This window comes from Periplaneta americana, chromosome 7, assembly GCF_040183065.1.
Source record: "Periplaneta americana isolate PAMFEO1 chromosome 7, P.americana_PAMFEO1_priV1, whole genome shotgun sequence".
In the NCBI taxonomy this organism is placed as follows: Eukaryota; Metazoa; Arthropoda; class Insecta; order Blattodea; family Blattidae; genus Periplaneta; species Periplaneta americana.
In genome coordinates this window covers 123,576,774-123,599,678 of record NC_091123.1, presented here as the reverse complement: position 1 = coordinate 123,599,678, position 22,905 = coordinate 123,576,774, and the positions used below count along the sequence as shown (strand labels likewise).

Below are 22,905 nucleotides of genomic sequence, written 5' to 3'. Positions count from 1 at the left end.
TATGTGCCACATGGAATTTAGCCTCATTTCGGTACAATTCTCTGTACTTTTTGTACATTACACTGTAGTGCATATTATGAACTTTATAGTAAGTGTCGCTTCTTTGATTTAGGTATTGTCTCATATTTTCATTCTAGCATTCCTGTCTCTAACGAGATTTGTAAATATACAGGGTTATTCAAACTGAATTCCCTGGTTTCGTGATTTTATTGTGGCGAATGTGTGAAATATATTATCATTATTCGTGTGCAAATCTGTGCTATATGTCTACTGGTTTTTATTGGAATAGTTCGCACATCGCTAGTTTCACACTTCGCCGTTAGGAATCTGTAAATCAACATGACGGCATCTGGAGAGAAGAAGCCATTCTGTGTCCTGAAATTGAATTGCAGACGCTTCCAGAGAATCCCAAGGCAGTTGCTGCGGGAGTTGAAGCACTTAACTTGCCCGATTAGTTGATTTCTGTGAGCGTCTTTGGAAAGCTTTGCGGAGTCTGTCCACAATCTCGTCCGGCACTGTTGATCGGCCACTGGATTTCCCTTTGCACAAACAACCTGTAGCCGCAAACTGATTCTATCATTACGAATGCTTTTCCCTGTTGGTGAAATTTCATCCTCCACTGTCGTCATAGGTCCTAACAGACCAGAATTTCAGGATGCACAATGTCTTTTTCTCTCCATATGCAGCCACGTTGATTTGCGCGCTCCTAACAGGGAAGTGGCAAACTAGCAGTGTGTGAACTAATATATTAAAAACCTGTCGACATATAGCACAGATTTACACACAAATAATGATGGTATATTCGATACATTCCTCACAATAAAATCACGAAACTAGGAAGTTCTGTTTGAATAACCCTGTACATGTTAGTCTCACGTGGCGTCTTAGGAAATAAAATACTCGGTGCAAGAAACATTAAAACATTTTTAAGTTTATGGAGAGTGATTCTTATAGAACCGAACCAGATGTCTTGCATATAAGTCACAATTAAATGAAGTAAAAATAGTAATATTAGCAGGAGTGCTACTATTGTTTATGTCAAATATATGCTTAATATTTCTCCGTGCAAATCTCGCGATAACTCGAGCGACACTTAACAAATTCACGATACAGGAGAGCGACCATTTTCCCTGTCAAAGGATATACATTGCATCAGGTACTGAAGTGAATCGCCGTTCTCTGCTAAGCACATTTCGAAGTTGCTCATGCTTTTTTACTCGTATAATCATAGTAAGACCCAAATAAGAAGATAAACAACTGTTGCTAGGATTGCACACATCAGATATTGGATTAACTTATGCAAAAGGAAAAAATGATAAGGGACTTAATTTATAAGTGTATGTTGTCTCTGTTCCTGCAATAACTCCTATGTGACATATTTATTTATTTGCTCTATTAAATAACTTAAATAGTGATACAGCAAATAATAAAATCTTCTGTATGTAATTATATTAATTCTTTCTTTCGAAAATGTAAGAATTCACAATATCCTATATACCACTGCCATAGAATGAATAAAATGTGTTTTTTCTTCCTACTGAAAATTTTTATACTTTGCACATAGGAGTTATTGCAGGAACAACGACGATGTTTTATAAATTTTAGTCTAGTTTTTAGCTAATTCGTTTATGTTAATATTGAACGACGAGGGTGACGAAAGGGAATCCTGCCGTATTTCCCAAATATGCATTCCTCAAATATTTTGTTACTGAATTTCACCTTGATTTCATTTCCTTGATAGATTTGAAATAAGCTTTGAAATAACAGATTTAGGCAGCGCTGCACCGTCGCGGTTAAGCCATGACTCTGCAAGCTGGAAGGTCGCGGGTTAGATTCCCAATGTGGCCATAGATTTTCTCCATTGATCTAATCCTTGCAGCAGCACTATTACCTTGGGCTTTACTCAGCCTCTAATAGAAATGAGTTTTCCTTTGTGGATAAAGGCTGCCGACCTTGACTACGCCGGTAACATGCTGTCCGTGACTGGAATCTGTAGCCCTGGAAGACGAAAGAAATCCTCTACACCAGGCCTGCAAAACTCATACGTAAGGGAAATATGACGTCACCCACACTCTACTTCTATTGGGGATGATCGACTACCGGGTAGAGTTCTCTCGGGAGGATTCAAGGCTGTTTTTATGACCGCGGGAGGATTCGGTCTTGCGTCCTTTTTTCCCAACCATAAGGCGAATGTCAGGTAATCTATGGCGAACCCTCGATCTCATCTCCCAAAATCCCATCTCGCTCTCACCAATTCCATCGACGCTAAGTAACACAGTAGCTGGTATTGCTTCGTTAAATAACCAAATAAAAAACTTAGGAGTTATGTATTTTGCAGATAATATGACACATATTTAAAACCACAGCTATAACAAATACCGGCATTCATAAAATAGATATGTTTGTATTATGAAACAGTGCTAGGTACAGCAGTATCTCACTCGTTTAATTGTTTCATAATATTTTAAAATCTAAATGGACCAACATAAGGATATAATTTATTTGTATAATTGTATACAATACAATATAAGAAATGCTACAAGGAATTACAAACCGTAAACTCGATTCTCAGTAATAGTTAAACAATTGAAGAGTGGAAATGACAAAGGTTCTAAGTTACATCCAGAAAATTTTACAGGAGACAGTAAAAACTTTTCCAATCCTGTTGTTGATGTTTATTTTGCAAACTACTAACATATTTATGAAGAATTCATATCAATCCTGGACGTAAACGTACTGCATGCATAATTCCTATTCATACTAACATATTACATAGCAAATATTATAGACAGTTTCAAATCCATTATGCCTTTTACTTATAGTGTTTCTAGTACTGCACTTAAAAGGGGCAATATAAAATTCAAACAGAAAGGGGTCGTAATACATGGTTATGTACACTAAAAGACATTAAAATATAATGTAGCTCATAATTACGCCGAGATTCTCAGTGTCTGTAAAGTTCATCATAAAAAAACTTTGCATAGTCCGATAGAAGCGGTATCAGGTTAAAGAGGTCTGTTTTTTATTTAACTAGGCAGCATTAGTTGTGAGAGAATGTGGAGTGTCTCATATATTAGGCCAGGGATGTTAAAGCACCTGCACTGCGTGCTCTCAAGAACCCGCACAACATTTCCTTAAGAGGGATGATTGTACTTTATCTTGCGGAAAAGTAAACCTTATTGGAATTGCATTGCTTCTAATAGGAGCACGTAATACAGGCGCTTTGACATCTCTGCATTAGATGGATTTTTTCTTTTTTCATAATGTTCATCACTTTCCATCGCTCTAGATTACTAAACGTTTTCTTGGTACGACTTTTTACGGGGAATACTTAGATACACAAATCATGCTCAGTTTCGAAATCTTAAATTTGTGGTAGTGATCGCAGTCTCTGGCATATTTCAGGTGCAAGAAATTTTGCCCTCTCCACAACCTTGAAAGGTTTTAAATTTCGAGTAGTTTTCGCAATGTTATTTAAATTTCTGAGAATGTATGACTTGCAAATTCTCTTTTTATTCTCAATTATGCCAAAATCAGGCCATAACTCAAAAACTTGTGGCTGCTCACAAGAGACTTCTGTGTCACCTGATCAAAATGGCCGTGATGTATCAAAAACATAATAAGGAAAATCGTTACACGATTTGGCCTGCGCAATTATCGGAGAAAATGACTAGTTTCTTTTTTTTTTTCAGGTACCCTTCCTTCATTTATCAACTTCAATATGCATAACGTAATTCCGTTTGCAACATTAGGGCAATGCTGTAATCCTACATACGCATAATACCATCGTCCGAATCTGCATCATGTATGGCTAAAGTGTAACAATTCAGTGTCTATTATAGAACATGTTGCTGTGAGTAAGGTTTGTAACCAGTAAAACCTAGCGTGGTATATGGAACACTGCAAAGGCATCCGGAGTTAGAACATACGACATTTCGGGTTGAATGTTCGAACTACTTGTAAAGGCCTTAGGTTCATGGAATTTCTACAGTTTCAGAAAAAGGAAAATGCCAAACAATGGCATTTGGAACCTTTGCCATTTCCACTTAAATTATAGGGTATGAAAATAGGTTGTCTATATTCTGTGTGTTGTGTGGAAGGTTAGTCGGGTGTAAACAAATGACCCATTCCTGCACATAAGTTTGCATACAGTGTTTTTTAAGATGTGTTAAAATAGTGTTGACTGGGCATAGGCTTATTATTGTAAACACAAAAATTGACACATTTAGTCTCATTTCACTGGTTGAACCTAAGAAATACACGATGTATATTTTTACATTTCCTGCCCCATTTGTTTGAGCGGGACACCCAGAAATATTAATCAACAGTCCTTTGCTTCTCCAATATTTTTCTTCACTTGTCTGTTCTCCTGACGAATTTCACCCATATATCCTCCTGTGGTGCATATATGAAAGCTGTTGGCACTGCGGTCAACTTCTTTGGCGTTTGTTCAGATTTCTGTATCTCGTAGTTTGCTATAATATTGGCGACGCATGCTTTGTTCTGCAGCATTGCGAAACGCCTTCCTATAAAAAAAAGAGAAGGATACAGTTTTTATTTAGTTCATGTACTGCAATCGTGTCACGAAATCAACACGAACACTTATGATTTTGAATTTAATTGTTCGCCATGTGCTCCTCTGTACAAGACTGCATATAACTGTATGACTACTTAGCGTTCAGGCAGGGATGTGTGTTACAGCAAGGAAGGGATTGTAGTTGTAGGGAAAATCACTGTCACACAAATGAGACAATTTATGTTATAAGCAGGCTTCGGTCCTGGGCACAGAAACGCATGAAGTTCAGAACGCACGGACGATATAGTTGTGTTGGTCAAGTGGAGTGGGAGATGGAGCGCGCCGTTACTTCGTGTGTCAACATGTAAACAGTCCGTCACAGTACGGCACAAAATATATTTCACCCTGTACAGATGCAGTATATACAGTACATTCCTGGTGTAGACAATAAATATCTACCGTTAAGATATAAACGTGAGTTCTAACCTTCAATCAGGTGTCCCTATGCCGAAGCTTGTTACACGTGCCCCAGCCAAGCAGCAATACACACAACGGTAATGCACATTACGGACCCACCTGTGCTGTTGCAGTCACCCTTCCACATGGGTCATTTATACTCTGTGTACTCTAAACCTCATACTGGTTACTCTGTGTCCATAAACCGAAGCCTGGTTATAAGTACCTGAATTATGTCATACACAATAATAATCATCAGAAATTAACAAATTGTAATCAATTTGTATTACAACTTCTGCAAAATATTAAGGCATAGGCATCATTTGAAAATTAAAATAATTGTGATATATAATTATGATGTTATGGCTATTTACTTGTACATTAACAGTACTTCACGTTATACGGGGTGATTCACGAGGATTTACCATCACTTACGGAGCTTATTTCCGAAGATATTCTGAGCAAAATAGTCATATGAACATGTGTCCTAATCTCAATATTTTCAGACTTACACTAACTTGAAGTTGTTTGTAAAATACATTTTTTCTTCAGTTTTAAGGGTAAAATAATATTACAAATAGAGTATGAGCTATGCAGAAGTATCATTTCTTTAATTGGCAAGTGTTCTGAAGCAAAAAATGTGTTGTTAATTGCTTTGTACAGATTTTGTTTTCAAATTTTTTACTAAAAATTACTCTATTCTTACGCACTTATCACAAAAATTGTTACAAATCATACAACTTTAGGAACTTGATTCTTTGCAGTTTAATTATGTATCCTAATGTACAGTCTTTAGGAATTTACAAGAGTGGCGTCATTTGTAATTGTGTGATACATGCGTTATAAAAATTTAATTTTGTAGTAACAAATCCAAAAAAAAAAAAAAAAAAAAAAAAAAAAATCTGTACGAATAACTATGGAATTCACAACTAGAATACTAGCCAATTAATGAAATGATACTCCTGAATAGTTAATTCTTTTCCTGTAATATTTTTTACCTTTAAAACTAAATACCGGTAACAATAGTATTTTACAAACAACTTCAAATTAATGTAACTTTGAAAATATTGAGATTAGGACACATGTTTAAATGACATTTTTTGCTCAGAATCTCTTCGGAAATAAGCTCCGTAAGTGACAGTAAATCCTCGTGAATCATCTTGTATTATAGAGTATCCATATTCTTTTAAGGGAAAACAATATTTACTGTACTTGAATTATATTGCATCAGGAAGCATTGAAAGAAAGAGACGAGTACTTACTGGTACTACATAAATGTAATTATACGTATACAAACTGAAAAACAGAAAAATAATCATTTCTTAAGCTCATTGCTCTTCTATTGCAATAGCAATATCTGTAATGTTAAAATACTCTTCTTACATTGCAAGAGTTCATTTTTCTCATTTGGAGGAGCTACTGCAGATGTTCGACGTTTATTTTTAGATATAAAATTTCTATATCATGTAATATTACGTTAGCAGTTTCAATCTTTAAAACTGAACATAAATCATTACATATCAGTCGATTCTTTAGACAAGATTTGTTGAGTTTCATGAAAGAAATAACTGTTTAGGCTACACCTATACTCACTGCCGAACATTGATATTATATCTGAAAAAGATATTTTTAAAATAAAAAGTATAAAATGAAGTAACTGAGGAAATTGTTATGACTTCAATGCTCTGCACTCTTTAGCATGAGGTCGAGTGACGCACTGTATTAAATTTGTACTCCCCTATCACGTCTAGCGTATGAATGAATGTGAAGCGGTGGTTTGCATGTCCCGCCAGGTAATGCGGGGACGAAATTTCGTTTCCACGGAAAGACGTCTCTTATGGACAATACGTTATGATGGTTTCTAATATGCCACGCCGCTGTGCACACTCAGTCTGCACAAGATTGCGTCACGGTCCGCTTGAATAGTCAGCAACTGTTCCGGCATCTGACGATGAGATTGTTACAAAAATGGCATCTGAGTTCAGCAACGATATGGGTGAAAAAATGAATCGTCCCATATTGTTTAATTTATCGAATAATACTGTAATTATAAAAACATCACAGCAAAAGAGAATGTGTGGTAGATGATTGGGAAAACCTAGTAAGTTTACTGTAACGTAATAATTCGTTTCTTATTAGGTACAAGACTCCATATTCCAGCTACCCAAAGACTGAAGTTAAAGACACATAGGGTATATAATTCGACGAACACAGATAATTCAAGGAATAAGGATATAAACAAACAGGTCGTCGCTGCGTGTTCGTGGAGTACAGTCAACTCCCGACATTCTGAAGCTATGTATACTAGTAAACACATGCTTGAGCCATGATGTTAATTTTCGTTGTGACTTTGCAGTGAATAATAACGTGCATTCGTAAGTTACGGAACTTGAACTTATGCGGATGTCACTTGCAATGATTTTATATTCCAAGAAATTCTTTCAATAGCACATGACGTTACTGGTGAATGATGTAGTACAAAATAGACCTAGTCCTATTGTCTGATATTTTTTCGTGTTACATTAGGATATTACATGTCGTTCATCACTGAAAACCCACTAATTTCCTATGTACTTTTCTAGAAATTTCTTAAAATGTAGATTACTTAATTTATTAATTGGGATGTTGGCACTGAACATCATGGTAGGCTACACAAATCCATGCTAAACATTGAGTAACTATGTTCGTAATTTTCAGATTTTGATGGTACTTTTTATTTTGTTCAACACACTTTTTGTGCCTTTTGGTATTGAAGTGTTTTTCACTGCATTGTTTTTGTCACTTTTTACGTTTATTTTACACAATTTTAATATTGTTGAAAATATTAGTTCAAATATCCTCAATTGTGCCGTGCAATATTACACGCTTGAGCGTCTTACCTAAGGCATTTTACCTCTGCAATGAACCTTCAATCAGCCACAAAGATGCAGTTATTTAAATAATACGACTAGACTACTCATTATACTGCGTACCGATTTTGACTTTCTAGAGGAAGAGGGCACAGGATGCGTAACTATTTTGTATACGAACGTACCTGTACCTGTGCTGTGACGTTACATATACTTGGAATCAGGCAACTTCATTCCGGTTTATAGGTAGCTGGAATACGGAGCCTACTTATTATATTTTTTGAGAGGTTATCCTAGCTGTTTAATTTTGTACAAAACTAAAAGAATATATTTGCTCATGTAGTCAGAAATTAGTCATGAATAGACTTCGTTGAATTGCCACACGCAGCATGCAATCAGGTTGCCGATGTACGGTAGTATAGAGGAGGTCAGCGACCACCCGGTGGCGTAGTTTAAGCAGTTCATGTTAAGAGATGTGACCGGTCCAAATAGATAGAGCAGCTACAGCTAATGTATACCTATTTAAGCACTTATTTTTGCATTACTGTGGTTGGAATAGTCAAAGCTTAACATTTGTTCAGTGTAGACAAGAATTCACTCAAACATACTACAATGAGAGTGTTGCTGTTCCAAATAATTGCCCCTGGAATACCCTTACCCCCGCAGCCAGTCTTGACCCGTTTGGGAAGGTGGTTGGATGCTGTTAATTATTATGCAGAACATTACGGCAAAATAATGGAGGTAATTGATGCATTGGATAGGACAGACAGTTCCGCTGTTGCAGCTATAAAATCATTGCCTTCTGAACAGCTATTGGAAGATATTCTGTTCATTGATTCTAATTTTAAAATCGTGTCCAGAAGCATAATTCTGTCAGAATTGTCTAAACTACAACTCTCAGAAGCCCTTAATATAGTGGATAAAGTATCACAAACCGTTATCCAAAATAACAATTCACTAATTTCAGAAAAAGTGAAATGTGAGTTTAGAAACATTATTGCTAAAAATCCTGCCTATTCACACCCTTCGTATTATAAATGATGTACTATCAGGTCATGACAAGACGTCTGAAGTTGGTGTACTAAAAAGTAGTAACTTTCCGTTCTTCAAATATGCACGTATTATATCGTGTGATGTTGAACGTACATTTCCCAATATAAAAACTGTTTGAGTGACCATCGGAGATTACTTTGCAGTCGCTCAAAATGTACGTAACTCTTCACTGCAATGCACATATTCAAGAATGATGTGAGTATCTTACATTAAATTATAAGAGTTAATATATCTCACTATAAAATAATTGTGTATTTACATGTTTAGACATTTCCTACTTCAAAGATCATTCATTACATTTCTTCAATGCAGGATACAGGTTTTATTGTAATCGCAGTATACTGCTCAGTGTTTACATCAGAGGCATACTCAATTCTTTACACGCTCCCTTCTCATACAGTCTATACTGCGTGCGCAGTAAACCTTACGATTCTCGTGGCAATTCCACGAATTCTAGTCATGAATAATTTAAAATAAAATATATAGGCTAGTATTAAGCTCAATTTGGATTTGTGTTACATTGCTTCTTCATTAATTTTTATGTTAAATCAGATATCTGGGTACCTTTTATGCGAGATTATTTAATAATAACTCGACTCTTTTAATTTCTACAGTTTATTTTGACATAATTAACAGAAACATATTTCTTATACACAATAAATGTAGGCCTACTTATCGCTGCTGTTTCTACGCTAAATAACAATATTAAAAATAAGAATGACTTACTAGAATTAATTGTAATAATAATAATATTATTATTATTATTATTATTATTATTATTATTATTATTATTATTATTATTATTATTATTATTATCATCATTGTCGTTTTACCTAAACCAGTGGTCGTCGGCACTCGCTGAAATGGGTAGAGTGCATGGAGGGTAAGGAAATATCCTCCGTCGTGCACAAGGGATAGAGAAACAGCATACTCGCCGGCAACTACAAATGCACACTAGGGCAGTGTCTTGTCCGCGGGCAAGAAACGCTAGCCCGAGAGTGCAGTGTTGTGATGACCGTTGACATAAACTGTTGCTAGTATTGCCTCAGGGAAACGTAGAAGTAGAAAGTGTTTCATGATGGACCAGTGGCGGCTTGTGGGTATTGAATTCAGGGGGGCTGCATACAAAAATAAACCATGCAACTTATCTTATTTAAAGATTAGTTCCATGCGCCTTGTCTTGTAGGTTGCAAACTTTTGAATCATCTTCTTATTAAAATCCGATATGTCGTTTAACATATTCTTTACAATGGAAAACATAGCTAATGCGGTCAGTCTCTCTTCTCTCATCGTATTTCTAAGTTAGGATTTTACTCTCTTCAAACATGAAAAGCAACGTTCTGCTTCGGAAGTTGTCATTGGTAGGGTGATAGCTATGCGTAGTAGTTCCACAACTTCTGAAAATGAGGCCTGCAAGTTCTCAGATAGACGAAACTGCAAGAGCTTGACTGCGTCGCTGATATTTCTGAATTCTTGTCTCTGATACAACACAGTGAGTTCCGTTTTTAGTTTGTCTTTATCGAACACTGGAAAAGGCTTCACACATACATTTAGGTCATTTTCAGGAAATGAGCTTTTGTAGCATTCAAATTTTTCTTGACACAGAAGAGAAGATAATATCAAATGATCTATGAACTGGAATCGGGTGTTAGCTTGTGTGATAATGAGGTCACACACTTCCTTGGCTGCCGCAACCCTTGTCTGAATCCCTTCGACCTTACGACGCTTTTTAGGGTTTTCATTTTCACAGATCTCGCTGCTCAACTGTGCACTGTTCCGTATTGTCTGTATGGCATTAACAAAGCTTGATATGCAGAGTCGGCCTCGGTAGCATAGTCTGTTGCGGGTTCGATCCTGGCTCAGGTCGATGGCATTTAAATGTGTTTAAATGAGACAGGGTCATGTCAGTAGATTTATTGGCATTTAAAAGAATCCTGCGGAACAAAATTCCGGCACACCGGCGACGCTGATATAACCCCTGCAGTTGCGAGTGTCGTTAAATAAACCATAACTTATTTTTTTATATGCAGATTTGAACCTTAAAAATATCTAACTGGTTGTAATTGGTTGTGTAATATATCTGCATCATACATCAATAAATGAAAAAACTGAGCCAGAAATTGAATTCAGGATCTTCAAGAGTACTCACCAGGGCGCTTGCCTCATTTATTGTGATGTTGTTAGATGTTTCAGATTCCATTATGGTTTGAAAACATTCTAGCAATGGCTCCTTCTCATGAACGACATTTACTGTTCTTATTTAAAACTCCATCTTGCTGCCCCAGCTGATGGAATTACCTTTCAAACACATTAATTTAATATAGACTGTGTGGAGATTGAGAGAAGAAAGCAGGGATACAGGATATTTTATAGCAAAAAATATGCGAGCTATGTAGGCTATTTTGTTTAGCGGCTCTTTCCATTATGAGATTCAACTGATGGGCACTTAATTTCACATTTCTCCTGAATTGTTAAGGTACTGAACTGAATAGACTGTAAATATTGTACAGAATTAAACATTGTCGCACTTGTTATACTCACAAGGTTAAAGAAAATGTATTTAAAACTGCGCGCTACTGACAAACTGCTGCAGATTTTGCAGCGCCTGGTGACTCTGGATTCACGGCGAGGGGCAGCAGGGGGAGGGGTAAAACTAACGCGCAAAGCATCCTAGACGAGACTGGCAGCTCCAGGGGAGGAAATGGCTTCACCAATCCGTCCTTGTCTCTCGTTTCGCTCTGGCAGCACCAGGGGAGGAAGTGACTTCACTAACGATTGCGTTCATGTCAATGAGAGCGAAATTAAAAAAAAAATTCGAGACGCTAGATAGGGACTGTATAATAAATATATTTCACAACATAAAACGAGACAAGAGCCACAAATGTCTGGGGGTGCTGCAGCTCCGCAGCCCCCCTTCGAAAGCCGCCCCTGTGATGGACGATATAAAAGAATCAGCTCTAAACCCTGAATGACCTCATAAGCCAAAAAAATGCTATTTGCCCTATCCCATTACTGATGGTCGTATAAATGCGTTCGGTAGATATGTGTATCAGCTCGAGACAAATGAAAACGATTAAATCATTCCATTATCCGATGAAGATTAGCTTTGTTCTTTAGTTACCGCATTGCATTATTTTAGCTTAAGTGATTTAATCAATTTCTCCTCCCTCATTTCAATATAGCCTAATTTATTGTGCAAGAAGCACTGTAAATCAACATAATCAACAACAAGAATGATGACGTCACCAGTGGTGTCAGAATAACGTTAAGATATATCTTCAAGTTTTACCTTTTCTAGCAAATAAAGCAAATCTCACCGCCAAAGGTTTGTTTTGGTTATTTTGTACAATCTGCTTGCTGTGTAGCGAAACGTAGCTGAATTTCGTTAGAGCTGAAGCGACATTTCGACTTTTTGTATTGGCAGCGCTGCTCCCATGGTGCACCGAGGGTAACACCTATGGCCGAAAAAAGAACTACGACTTTGGCGCGTCGCTTATACAGACGTGGACAAATTATTAGACTAAATTAATTATATGTGCAACGAAGCTGTATTTATCGGTAGAAGTAATGAACAAAAATGTATTTTGCACAGAAATAATGAACAGAAAATTGAGTCTGGAGGTTACTAATATTTTGTGAACATTCTCTTATTCTTTATTAACACGTTGGTTTTGTCAGGGATGCTGGAAACCAAAGTTTGACATTTTCTTTGAATATCAGCATCATTCAGCCAGGTATCAGACAGTGCTTAAATGAGTCCATGTTTTGTTGTAAGCCTATTTTTGTTCACTTTCTTCTTCAGTATAGATCACAGATTTTCAATTTCGTTCATGTCCGGTCTTCTTGCAGGCCATGGGAGAACAGACTTTCTGCAGTATGTAATTAAAACACCAGTAGTACCAACATAGCCAGAAAAAAATTACTTAACCATTGGAAAAATATACCAGAAGATGTAAACGATCATATTTACAACAATAGAGGCTCTGTGAATTATACTGATAGTTGAAATTACGAATTATATTATGTTTCCAAGAAAAACTTTTTAGTCTACTAATTTGTCCACGTCTGAAGATGAGAACGACTCTAAATGAAATAGCCGCCATTAGATAAAAAATATTCTATTTGACATGTGTGAATAAAAACTGCTTACTCTCTATCACGTAAACAAAGAAATTCATGTCTTATAAATAAGCTATTCTGTTTGAAGCTCTTCCATTCTTTCGCGCCTTCCCCTCGATTGCCTGTGGCATACATTTACAATGTTAATTCAATATTTTTATATTCGGAAAATAAAGTTTATGTAAATAGGTATGCAGAAAATGATATGAAATGTAGTGATGCATATTTACCCAGGCAAATTCTTGGTCCCTCTCCGAAAGGCAGGTGTGTGCATTTTGGGCGCTTGGCTTTCTCCTCTTCTGTGAAGCGCATTGGGTCAAATTTCATCGGATCAGGGTAGTACTTGGGGTCCAAGTGTATGGCCAACACAGGCGTGATCACTGGCGTGCCAACGTCCACTGTAAATGACTTTTCGTTCGGAAGCGGCAGCTGGAAAGGTTTTGTGCAGATTCTGCCCAGTATCAAGATCTGTGGATATAGCCTTAGAGATTCTGAAAGAGAAAACAGTTTATACCTTATTAATCGCTCCAGTACATATATATATATATATATTTTTTTTTTTTTTGGTTTATCTGTTTAATAGGAACAAAGTTGGATATAACGGCATAGATTTGGTCGAAACGTCACATTAGAGCGATGAAGCAAATAATATTAGCCTTCTGTACTCCAACCAGGAGAAAGTCTCAGGGGAATGAGACGCAGCGGGGTGATGCTGTGAATGAATGTTGATGTCATAAGATGTCATAAGGTCACACACGTGGGTGCACACATCTCCATTGGCTAACTCTCAAAGCATAAACGATAACACTGATACACACATATTTATATTACCCTAGTTACAAAATTAGATCACGGTTAACCTCCTGGTCTTTTAATCCCTCCATACAGGAAATAACATATGCAGGAGAGCGCATGTTTTTTAAACTGACGTTATAACTGTAATATTATCTATCTATATAACGGTAATATTATCTACTTCGCTACAATAGATGACGCAATAGTAAGCACATTCCTTTCAAGGTTAATATCCTGGTTGGAGAACAGTATGTGCAAAAATCAAACACGGTTAATAATAATAATAATAATAATAATAATAATAATAATAATAATAATAATAATGTTTTCGCTGGCAGAATTAAGTCCATAAGGCCTTCTCTTCCACTCAACCAGCCTTAATCAATACAATACATATTTAAATTACAAATATTTACACTACACTTAAAAAGTTCTCCAGCTATATTCTTCAGTTAAGTTTTAAAGACTAGTAGACTACATATTTATTGAAATTTAGATAAACCTATAAGGTAAAGTAGTAACTTAATTTATGAGCTAATTTAATTCAATCAATTATAATTAATTTAAGATTTGAGATAGCTAGTAAAATGATGAAAATTAATTTAATATAAGCTTACTAGGACTATGTTACAGGGAGAAAAAAATATATATATAAATCTAAAATATATTTCTATAATGAGAATATTAATGTAATTGCCATTAGAGGTTTTGTAAATCTATTTAGAGAAATTAATGATAATAATAAGAATGGACAGATGTTAGTTTCATTATAAGTAACAAATATTAATCAGCAATTAATATATAAATTAATATATTAATTAATATATATTAGTTATTTATTAATATATTAATTAATATATATATATAAAGATGTCTTGTGGTAGGGTATAATGAGTAAATTGTTATGATGAGATCTTGTACTTAGCTGATGATATGCAGATAAATTTTGAAAACGAGAAGTCAAATACTGTACTTACAATAAATAAAAATTTTCAGAGAGACAAATGACAGAATGGAAAATCTTAGGATCATGGTCATATGAGAAGGTATTGCAATTCTGCAAAAAATTTACGAATGATTCAAAATTATTGTTGATGTACACGTTTTCAGCAGTTACCTGTCTGTCAATCTGTCTGCCTGTTCGTGTCTTCAGCAATTTATCGGAAACTATTTGACGAATTTTTCTTATATTCGTTACATGCACACCAATTTATTTGAAAAAGATTACATTAAATTAATGTTTTATATAATGAACATTTAACACAAGCAATTATAATTTATTCGAAATCGTCAAAAATTTTCTTTAACTTATACCTTATAATCGATCAAGAAATAAAGGAAACAAGTTTGGGCAATATGTTCTCACACTCTTGCATTTTGTATAAATTGTTAAGGTAGACACTATTCGTCATCTCGTAAATACAAATATATATATATATATATAGATGCGCCATAGTTTATAGTGAGAAACTTATGGTGGGGGTAAATGAGCTAGCTAGCTAAAAATGGAAACGTAGAGAGGTAGAGAAGCGTTCCAGTCCACTTTCGTCTTCCCCTCACACGCAGGTAAATTTCAGGAGATAACGAATTGTCTGTAACGTATTATAAGTGTATGATTATTAATAATTTTCTTTGCGAATTTTGTTACCAGTTTTAAGTACAAGCAAGATAGTACACTAGCATCCGTTATCATAAACTCGTTTTTTTTCTTCTGAATGAACCGCTAGCATTTTCAACAGTGTGATGATCCGCTGGTGCGCCGCGTGAAAATGAAAATAAAAAAGGCTGTAAATCGGAAAAATAGAAGTGAAAAAGTAGTAAAAAAGTGAGTCCGGAAGATTCTACATTCAGCGAACTTGACAGAAATCACCATTCAGTAAACACATTCCCTCCTAAGACCGCCAAAATTCCCCCTTGGTTGGAAACCATTGATGAAATCTCAGACCTCGAGTGACATTTATTAGGACTATTTCGCGAATAAAATAAAGATGTAAATAATATATCCCTAAAATTCGCTCACAAAATGTTGATAATTGTACATTTTTGAATACTTAAATTATTTAGACATTGTGAAGTCGAAATAGATCATTAACGATTACTTCAATAAAGAAATTGAATGTTATTCAGTAATTTCAATTGAGAAAAGCGAAATACAGGTTTAAAAATGTTAATTACATGTACTGCGCTTTTCTCTTGTTGTTATAACAGAAATACGTTTTCATTATCTGCTGAAATCATAATTTAATTTAAACATTTTATAGTATAATTACAAATAACCTGATTAATACTTACTTACTTACTTACAAATGGCTTTTAAGGAACCCGAAGGTTCATTGCCGGCCTCACATAAGCCCGCCAGCGGTCCCTATTCTGTGCAAGATTAATCCTGTCTCTATCATCATATCCCACCTCCCTCAAATCCATTTTAATATTATCCTCCCATCTACGTCTCGGCCTCCCTAAAGGTCTTTTCCCTCCGGTCTCCCAACTAACACTCTATATGCATTTCTGGATTCCCCATACGTGCTACATGCCCTGCCCATCTCAAACGTCTGGATTATAAGTTCCTAATTATGTCAGGTGAAGAATGCAATGCGTGCAGTTCTGTGTTGTGTAACTTTCTCCATTCTCCTGTAACTTCATCCCACTTAGCCCCAAATATTTTCCTAAGCACCTTATTCTCAAACACCCTTAACCTATGTTCCTCTCTCAGAGTAAGAGTCCAAGTTTCACAACCATACAGAACAACCGGTAATATAACTGCTTTATAAATTCTAACTTTCAGATTTTTGGACAGCAGACTGGATGATAAGAGCTTCTCAACCGAATAATAACACGCATTTCCCATATTTATTTTGCGTTTAATTTCCTCCCGAGTGTCATTTATATTTGTTACTGTTGCTCCAAGATATTTGAATTTTTCCACCTCTTCGAAGGATAAATCTCCAATTTTTATATTTCCATTTCGTACAATATTCTGGTCACGAGACATAATCATAGACTTTGTCTTTTCGGGATTTACTTCCAAATCGATCGCTTTACTTGCTTCAAGTAAAATTTCCGTGTTTTCCCTAATCGTTTGTGTATTTTCTCCTAACATATTCACGTCATCCGCATAGACAAGAAGCTGATGTAACCCGTTCAATTCCAAACCCTGCCTGTTATCCTGAACTTTCCTAATGGCATATTCTAGAGCGAAGTTAAAAAGTAAAGGTGATAGTGCATCTCGCTGCTTTAGCCCGCAGTGAATTGGAAAAGCATCAGATAGAAACTGACCTATACGGACTCTGCTGTATGTTTCACTGAGACACATTTTAATTAATCGAACTAGTTTCTTGGGAATACCAAATTCAATAAGAATATCACATAATACTTCCCTCTTAACCGAGTCATATGCCTTTTTGAAATCTATGAATAACTGATGTACTGTATCCTTACACTCCCATTTTTTCTCCATTATCTGTCGAATACAAAAAATCTGATCAATAGTCGATCTATTACGCCGAAAACCGCACTGATGATCCCCAATAATTTCATCTACGTACGGAGTTAATCTTCTCAAAAGAATATTGGACAAAATTTTGTACGACGTCAACAAAAGTGATATTCCTCGAAAGTTACCACAGTTGGTTTTGTCCCCCTTTTTCAAAATAGGTACAATTATGGACTCCTTCCATTGTTCTGGTACAATTTCCTTTTCCCAAACAGCAATTACAAGTTTATAAATTTCGCTATATAATGCACTTCCACCCTCTTGTATTAATTCTGCTGGAATTTGATCGATACCTGGAGACTTGTACTTTTTCAGATTTTCTATCGCAATTTCGACTTCTGATTAATACATTAAGTAAATGAAGAATTGTTATGAAGGGGTGTCATTTTCTTTAGATACAATGGGCATGGAATTAGAAGATGAATATGTAAATATGGAAGTAGGATTTCGCACTTTATTTAGTACCTGTAATGGATTCATGCTCATCGATTTACGTGGTAACAGTAGGCGACACTGACTAAACAATAGAACGACCATAAGATAAATTGAGAGTGATAAATCTAGCTGCAGAAATTATCGCGATGTATGACTGTGATTGGTTGTAATTGAAAATTTCATTACACTTCATTGGCCGAAAATGGAATGACATCATATAAACGGAATAGTGATAATCCCACGCGAACGTATCTCAGTCAATGAACGAGCCCACTGATTCTAGACCAATAAGAATCGAATTACACTGATGCTGCTCAAACTTGAGAAGTAACAGTTTTTTCTTTCTATGTTAATTTGTCTCATTTGTATCGCCCCTCCTTTCAATGTATCAAAAATCGAACGATTGCATCAGACTCGCAGTGTCTATACGCAACATTAATTAATTACAATAATTGCACAATTCTATGTTGTTTGGATAAAGGGAGATGTTATAAAAATGAATTTTGAGGTAAATTAAAATTAAACTTCGAACCCTTATTGCAAAAAACTTTCTACACAAACAAAACACATCAAATGCTAGTATTGTTTTGATTTTTGCAACCCACTTGTATTTAACTTGTGTGTTCATCTGGGGAACAAAATTGCATCTGCACAAAAAAAAGACTTATCCCCCTTTACCCGAAGAGCACGGAATTAATTATTATAAGTAAAAACGATTTACAACAAAATTAAACATGTTGAAAATTATAGACACGCAATGATAAAAGCGACAAAATAGTGTTGTTATAACCTCAAATGTTCAGTCGTTTTTTCTGTAAAAATCCTTTTCTTCCTATCATCTCTGCTCTGATTCATCTGTTTTTCTGGATCTCATTATTATAACCACGAATGTTTAATTGTTCAGAATTACAGTTTTTCGTATTGGGTTTATCTAGCCTAATACAGTTTGTGATAATAGTTATCCTCAGGGAATTTAATTTTGTTTTTTAAACTTCTTTGTTGTAATATTTTATTGGTTATTTAACGGCGCTGTGAGTTACTTAGCATCGATGAGATTGGTGACAGCGAGATTGTATTTGGCGAGATGTGGCCGAGGATTCGCCATGTATTACCTAACATTCTTCTTACGGTTAGGGAAAAGCTCAGAAGAAAAACCAACCAGATAATTAACCTAAGTGGAAATCGAATCCACGCCCGAGCGCAACTCCGGAAGGGCAAGCAAGCGCCTCAGCCGATTGAGCTACGGCGATAGCTTATTTGAAGGGTTCAGTGCCATAGTGGGCCAAGCGCCATTTATTAAAAACGGAGAAAGCAAGAGTTAAATTAAGTGAATACCATAGTTTAATGAAGATTGACATACCATTTAACTTTAATGTGCATACATTATATTACTTGATATATGTTTAATTGAATTATGGCTCTGAACCCTTCATTTGTTGTCATAGATATATATTTTTTTCTCTCTCCTCGGTCTCGAAATAATTATTATCATGACGACAAACATTCGTTAAGCTCAATTAAATTACAGGAAAAGTGTCAGCACTTGCTCTATTAAATAACATAATAATTGTATCAAATTCGTGGCATTCAATTTCTATGTGCTTATTCACTCTCGAGCGCTATCACTGTGAATTGAGAGCTTTCAAATGCGGTGAACAATTTGTTGCAATATATATATATATATATATATATATATATATATATATATATATATATTTATTTTACTTTGAGGTTATGTTCGATGATCCGTAATTCCACGGAATGCCTGTTTGGGATTAATTGTAAAGTCTGTTTCGTATGATGAACTTGACTTGTAATTCTCGCAGTCGTTACAGTTTCATTCAGTTAGAGCGTGCCTTTGTGTGTGATGCACAATAATAGAAGCTTAATCAATGCCAGCTCTAGAAGGGCCTCGAGGCCTTCTCAATCTTGCTCATTGTATTCCGTTGGGATGCTTGACTGCATGTAAGACCACCCACTCGCCATCCTTAAAGAGCATGGGTCGGTGGCTTAGTGCTTTAGTGCTTTTGAAATGTCTGTATTCGGAATTTCAATGTCGGTGAAAAAATAGGTTGAAGTTTCGTGTCTTTGTACACGACAGTATGACATATAGGAGGTTGGAACGTATAAATTATATGCTACTTCTATGTCGGCTACATGAGTACTTATCAGAATCACTCTCCGATAACACCTCTTTTTAATTCATAAAACCAGAGTTAACGTAAATTGGCTATCTTATCCAAAAAATATGACTTGAATAGCCACAAATTATTTGAAAGAGAAACTGTTAAATACAGCGTAATTGAGTAGTTAACATACACATGACGCATGTAGTTAAAGTACGTATGCTGGACCATACTATACATAATACGCTCATTACATGTGACGTACTGTATCTTCATGACTTAAATTGAAGTACTGCTATTCATTACGTTATTGCAACTATCGATCGCAAGCCTTGAGAGCACCAATCCATAATGGCAGGTGCGAATTTTGAAAGTTACATTGATCGAATCACACAAATAAACATTAACCCAACTTCAGACATTCCACTGGGAGCCATTTCCCAAATAAATTTAACAAATTGCATAATCAACAACATGTAAGCCTATTTAAAATAAAATAAATTCTGTTCATGGTAATTTCAATAATTCTAATAAATTGAGTTCATTTCCTGTGTTTTAATGTGTGTTGCTTTGAGGTTGAAATCTCCATACCAGGATCTGCAAAAAATCGATAAATACGATGTACACTCCTGGCATCTGTTGCACTACTCGGGAACACGCTGAAAAGACACTTACACTCGTGCCATCTGTTGCAGTAGTCGAGAACACTGAAAATACGCGCATGTTCACCATTTCATTATCACTAAAGTAACAAAGTAAGATATTTGTAAAAACTCAAAACTTATGCATTTATTATGGTCGAAGCAAAACAGTCGTATGCATCTTACCTATAATGATAATTAAGACTCTTTTATGAAAATTATTAAACTCGCTTACCCTCGTTTATGTTTAGCGACAACTAAAATATTAAATTTCATATACTATATTATTCCTTCTAGCGGTATGGGAACAAGGATTTTCAAGATTAATAATGTGTAAAATGCAATTAATGTCAAAGTTTCATATTATTGTCACAGTGTTTTAATAAAATTTATCATATCACATGAAAATCTTAATATTTTTCTCATATTTTGCACGATTTTTTCAGCGCCGTTAATATTTTATAACTATCACTGAACCTGGATTTCCAGATATTATAAGTAGACAGTACAGATGTTTTCAAGGAAACATTTGAAAAATTCAACTCACCCATTTCACCAACATTCCGGGATTGCCAATAACAGTTGTATTTCACCATATTTTGATATAATAATGAAAATAAAATAATAATAATAGTAATAATTAGACTTAGGAAGTTCGAACCAAAAGATAGATTTCAGGTTGTTTGCAGCCACGCATACAGATCATCACATTAGTTGTCTGCTGTGTTTATATTATACTCTGTTCACGTAAACAAGTCACAGTATATCCGCAACTGTGGACAGATGGCTTTCGTAACTACGTTACAGCAATATGCACAGCAGAGAAACAGCTTCATTACGTGCTAACATTTGCAGCGGTTTTTGTGCAGTTTAGTGAGCGGCTTTAACATGGCAGAATTTAAATCTTGCAATCACACGAAGTTGAATGCAATACTCCAAGGTTTACTGGTAATCATACAAGTCTATCAGCAAACGGAGATACAGATTACGTGGAAATTATATAATGTGTATGCTTAATGTAAAGGGGCGCTATGCTACGAAATATTTATATGGAATACTTTTCTTTGCGTGGGGGATACAACACTTAAGAGAAATATTCTAGTTTAAAATTTTACTCAAAGTAGACTTCTTTTTTTACTTTCTCCACCTATCTATGATGTTGGTATGTTTCAGTATCCCTTCAAACAATTGCCTGAAGCAGTCACTCTGCTGCAGACCAAAAATATAGAAATGACTGACTCCGCGAAATGTGAAAGAATTATATTATTGTTCAAATATACGTACCAATCCGCAGAAGTCCCAATAGTCATTAAAGCAAAAAATGGAAAGTGTTCTTGGAACGAATTGTGGGTTTAATATGATGTGCCATATACGAAATTCACTATTATATTCACAAAACTGTTGTTCTCTTGGTCATACAGTGAGGAATACTGTGTCATATTTCAGATTTGCTCCAATTACATCTTGAGGCGTAGAATTTATTTTTCAGGATGCAAATATTATTTTTCTGAACACAGAAAAGTATATTTTTGATAAACTGAAAATGTAAATTATTATTAATTGCATCAAGGCTAAATATACATATTATTAAGTATTTTGATAATTATTGTTATACGAATGGGTAAATTATTTTATATTAAAAATTAAGACGAATGTAATTGCCTTTTATTGTTCTTTTTTACACAACGCTAATTATTCATTTTGTTTCTGACTGTAAGACCAGGGATCATTGGCACAAAGATAAGTTTGGTTACCACCCGACTGTAAATATTTGTTTTGCTGATTTGTTGACGTTGAGAGCAGCGTCACTACAGTTTATTCGGTAGACATATAGTCCAAGCTCATACAACTTAACAGTTTTGGTACGAACTTCTCACCTCTGGTAATAATGGTTATTAGACGAGAAAAATTCGTTCCGACGCCGGGGATCGAACCCGGGTCCTTGGTTCTACCTACCACTGAGCTACGCCGAAGTTCAATCCACAGCACCGGATCGAATAGTAGAACCAAGGACCCGGGTTCGATCTCCGGCGCCGGAACAAATTTTTCATCTCTAATGACCATTGTTATCATAACAAGTATATTCTCTAGGACCAAAAATTAATCCTTAAGTACATTCTTAGCCCAACAGTGCATAATACTGTGAAATCCCGGCCACCAAGTCACTTAATTGAGTGCGCTCCTTGTATAATGCCAATTGACTTAATATATTTCAACATATATGTCGAACTTGGAGCCAGGCCACAAAGAGAAATATACTAGAGAGGGATTCGATCCGGTACTGTGGATTAAACATCGGCTTAGCTCAGTGGTTTGAGCACTTGATGCGTAGAACTAAGGACCCTGATTCGATCTCCTGCGCCGGAACGAATTTTTCTCCTCTAATAACCATAACAGATATATTCTATAGGACCAAAAATTA

At 35.5% G+C, this 22,905-nt stretch overlaps 1 protein-coding gene across 2 annotated transcripts in view; it reads right to left on the bottom strand.

Moving 5' to 3' along the window:
* Positions 1 to 2,476: 2,476 nt before the first annotated feature.
* The window catches only part of LOC138703425 (cytochrome P450 9e2-like), an 82,366-nt gene continuing 61,937 nt past the window's right edge, over positions 2,477 to 22,905 (bottom strand). For both annotated transcript variants that reach the window (XM_069831273.1, XM_069831272.1), the window contains 2 exons: positions 13,224 to 13,484; positions 2,477 to 4,526 (listed from right to left, as the gene is read on the bottom strand). In XM_069831273.1, coding sequence (XP_069687374.1) covers positions 4,354 to 4,526; positions 13,224 to 13,484 — 434 coding nt within the window. In that variant the 3' untranslated portion in view covers positions 2,477 to 4,353. The remainder of the gene's footprint in view (positions 4,527 to 13,223; positions 13,485 to 22,905) is intronic.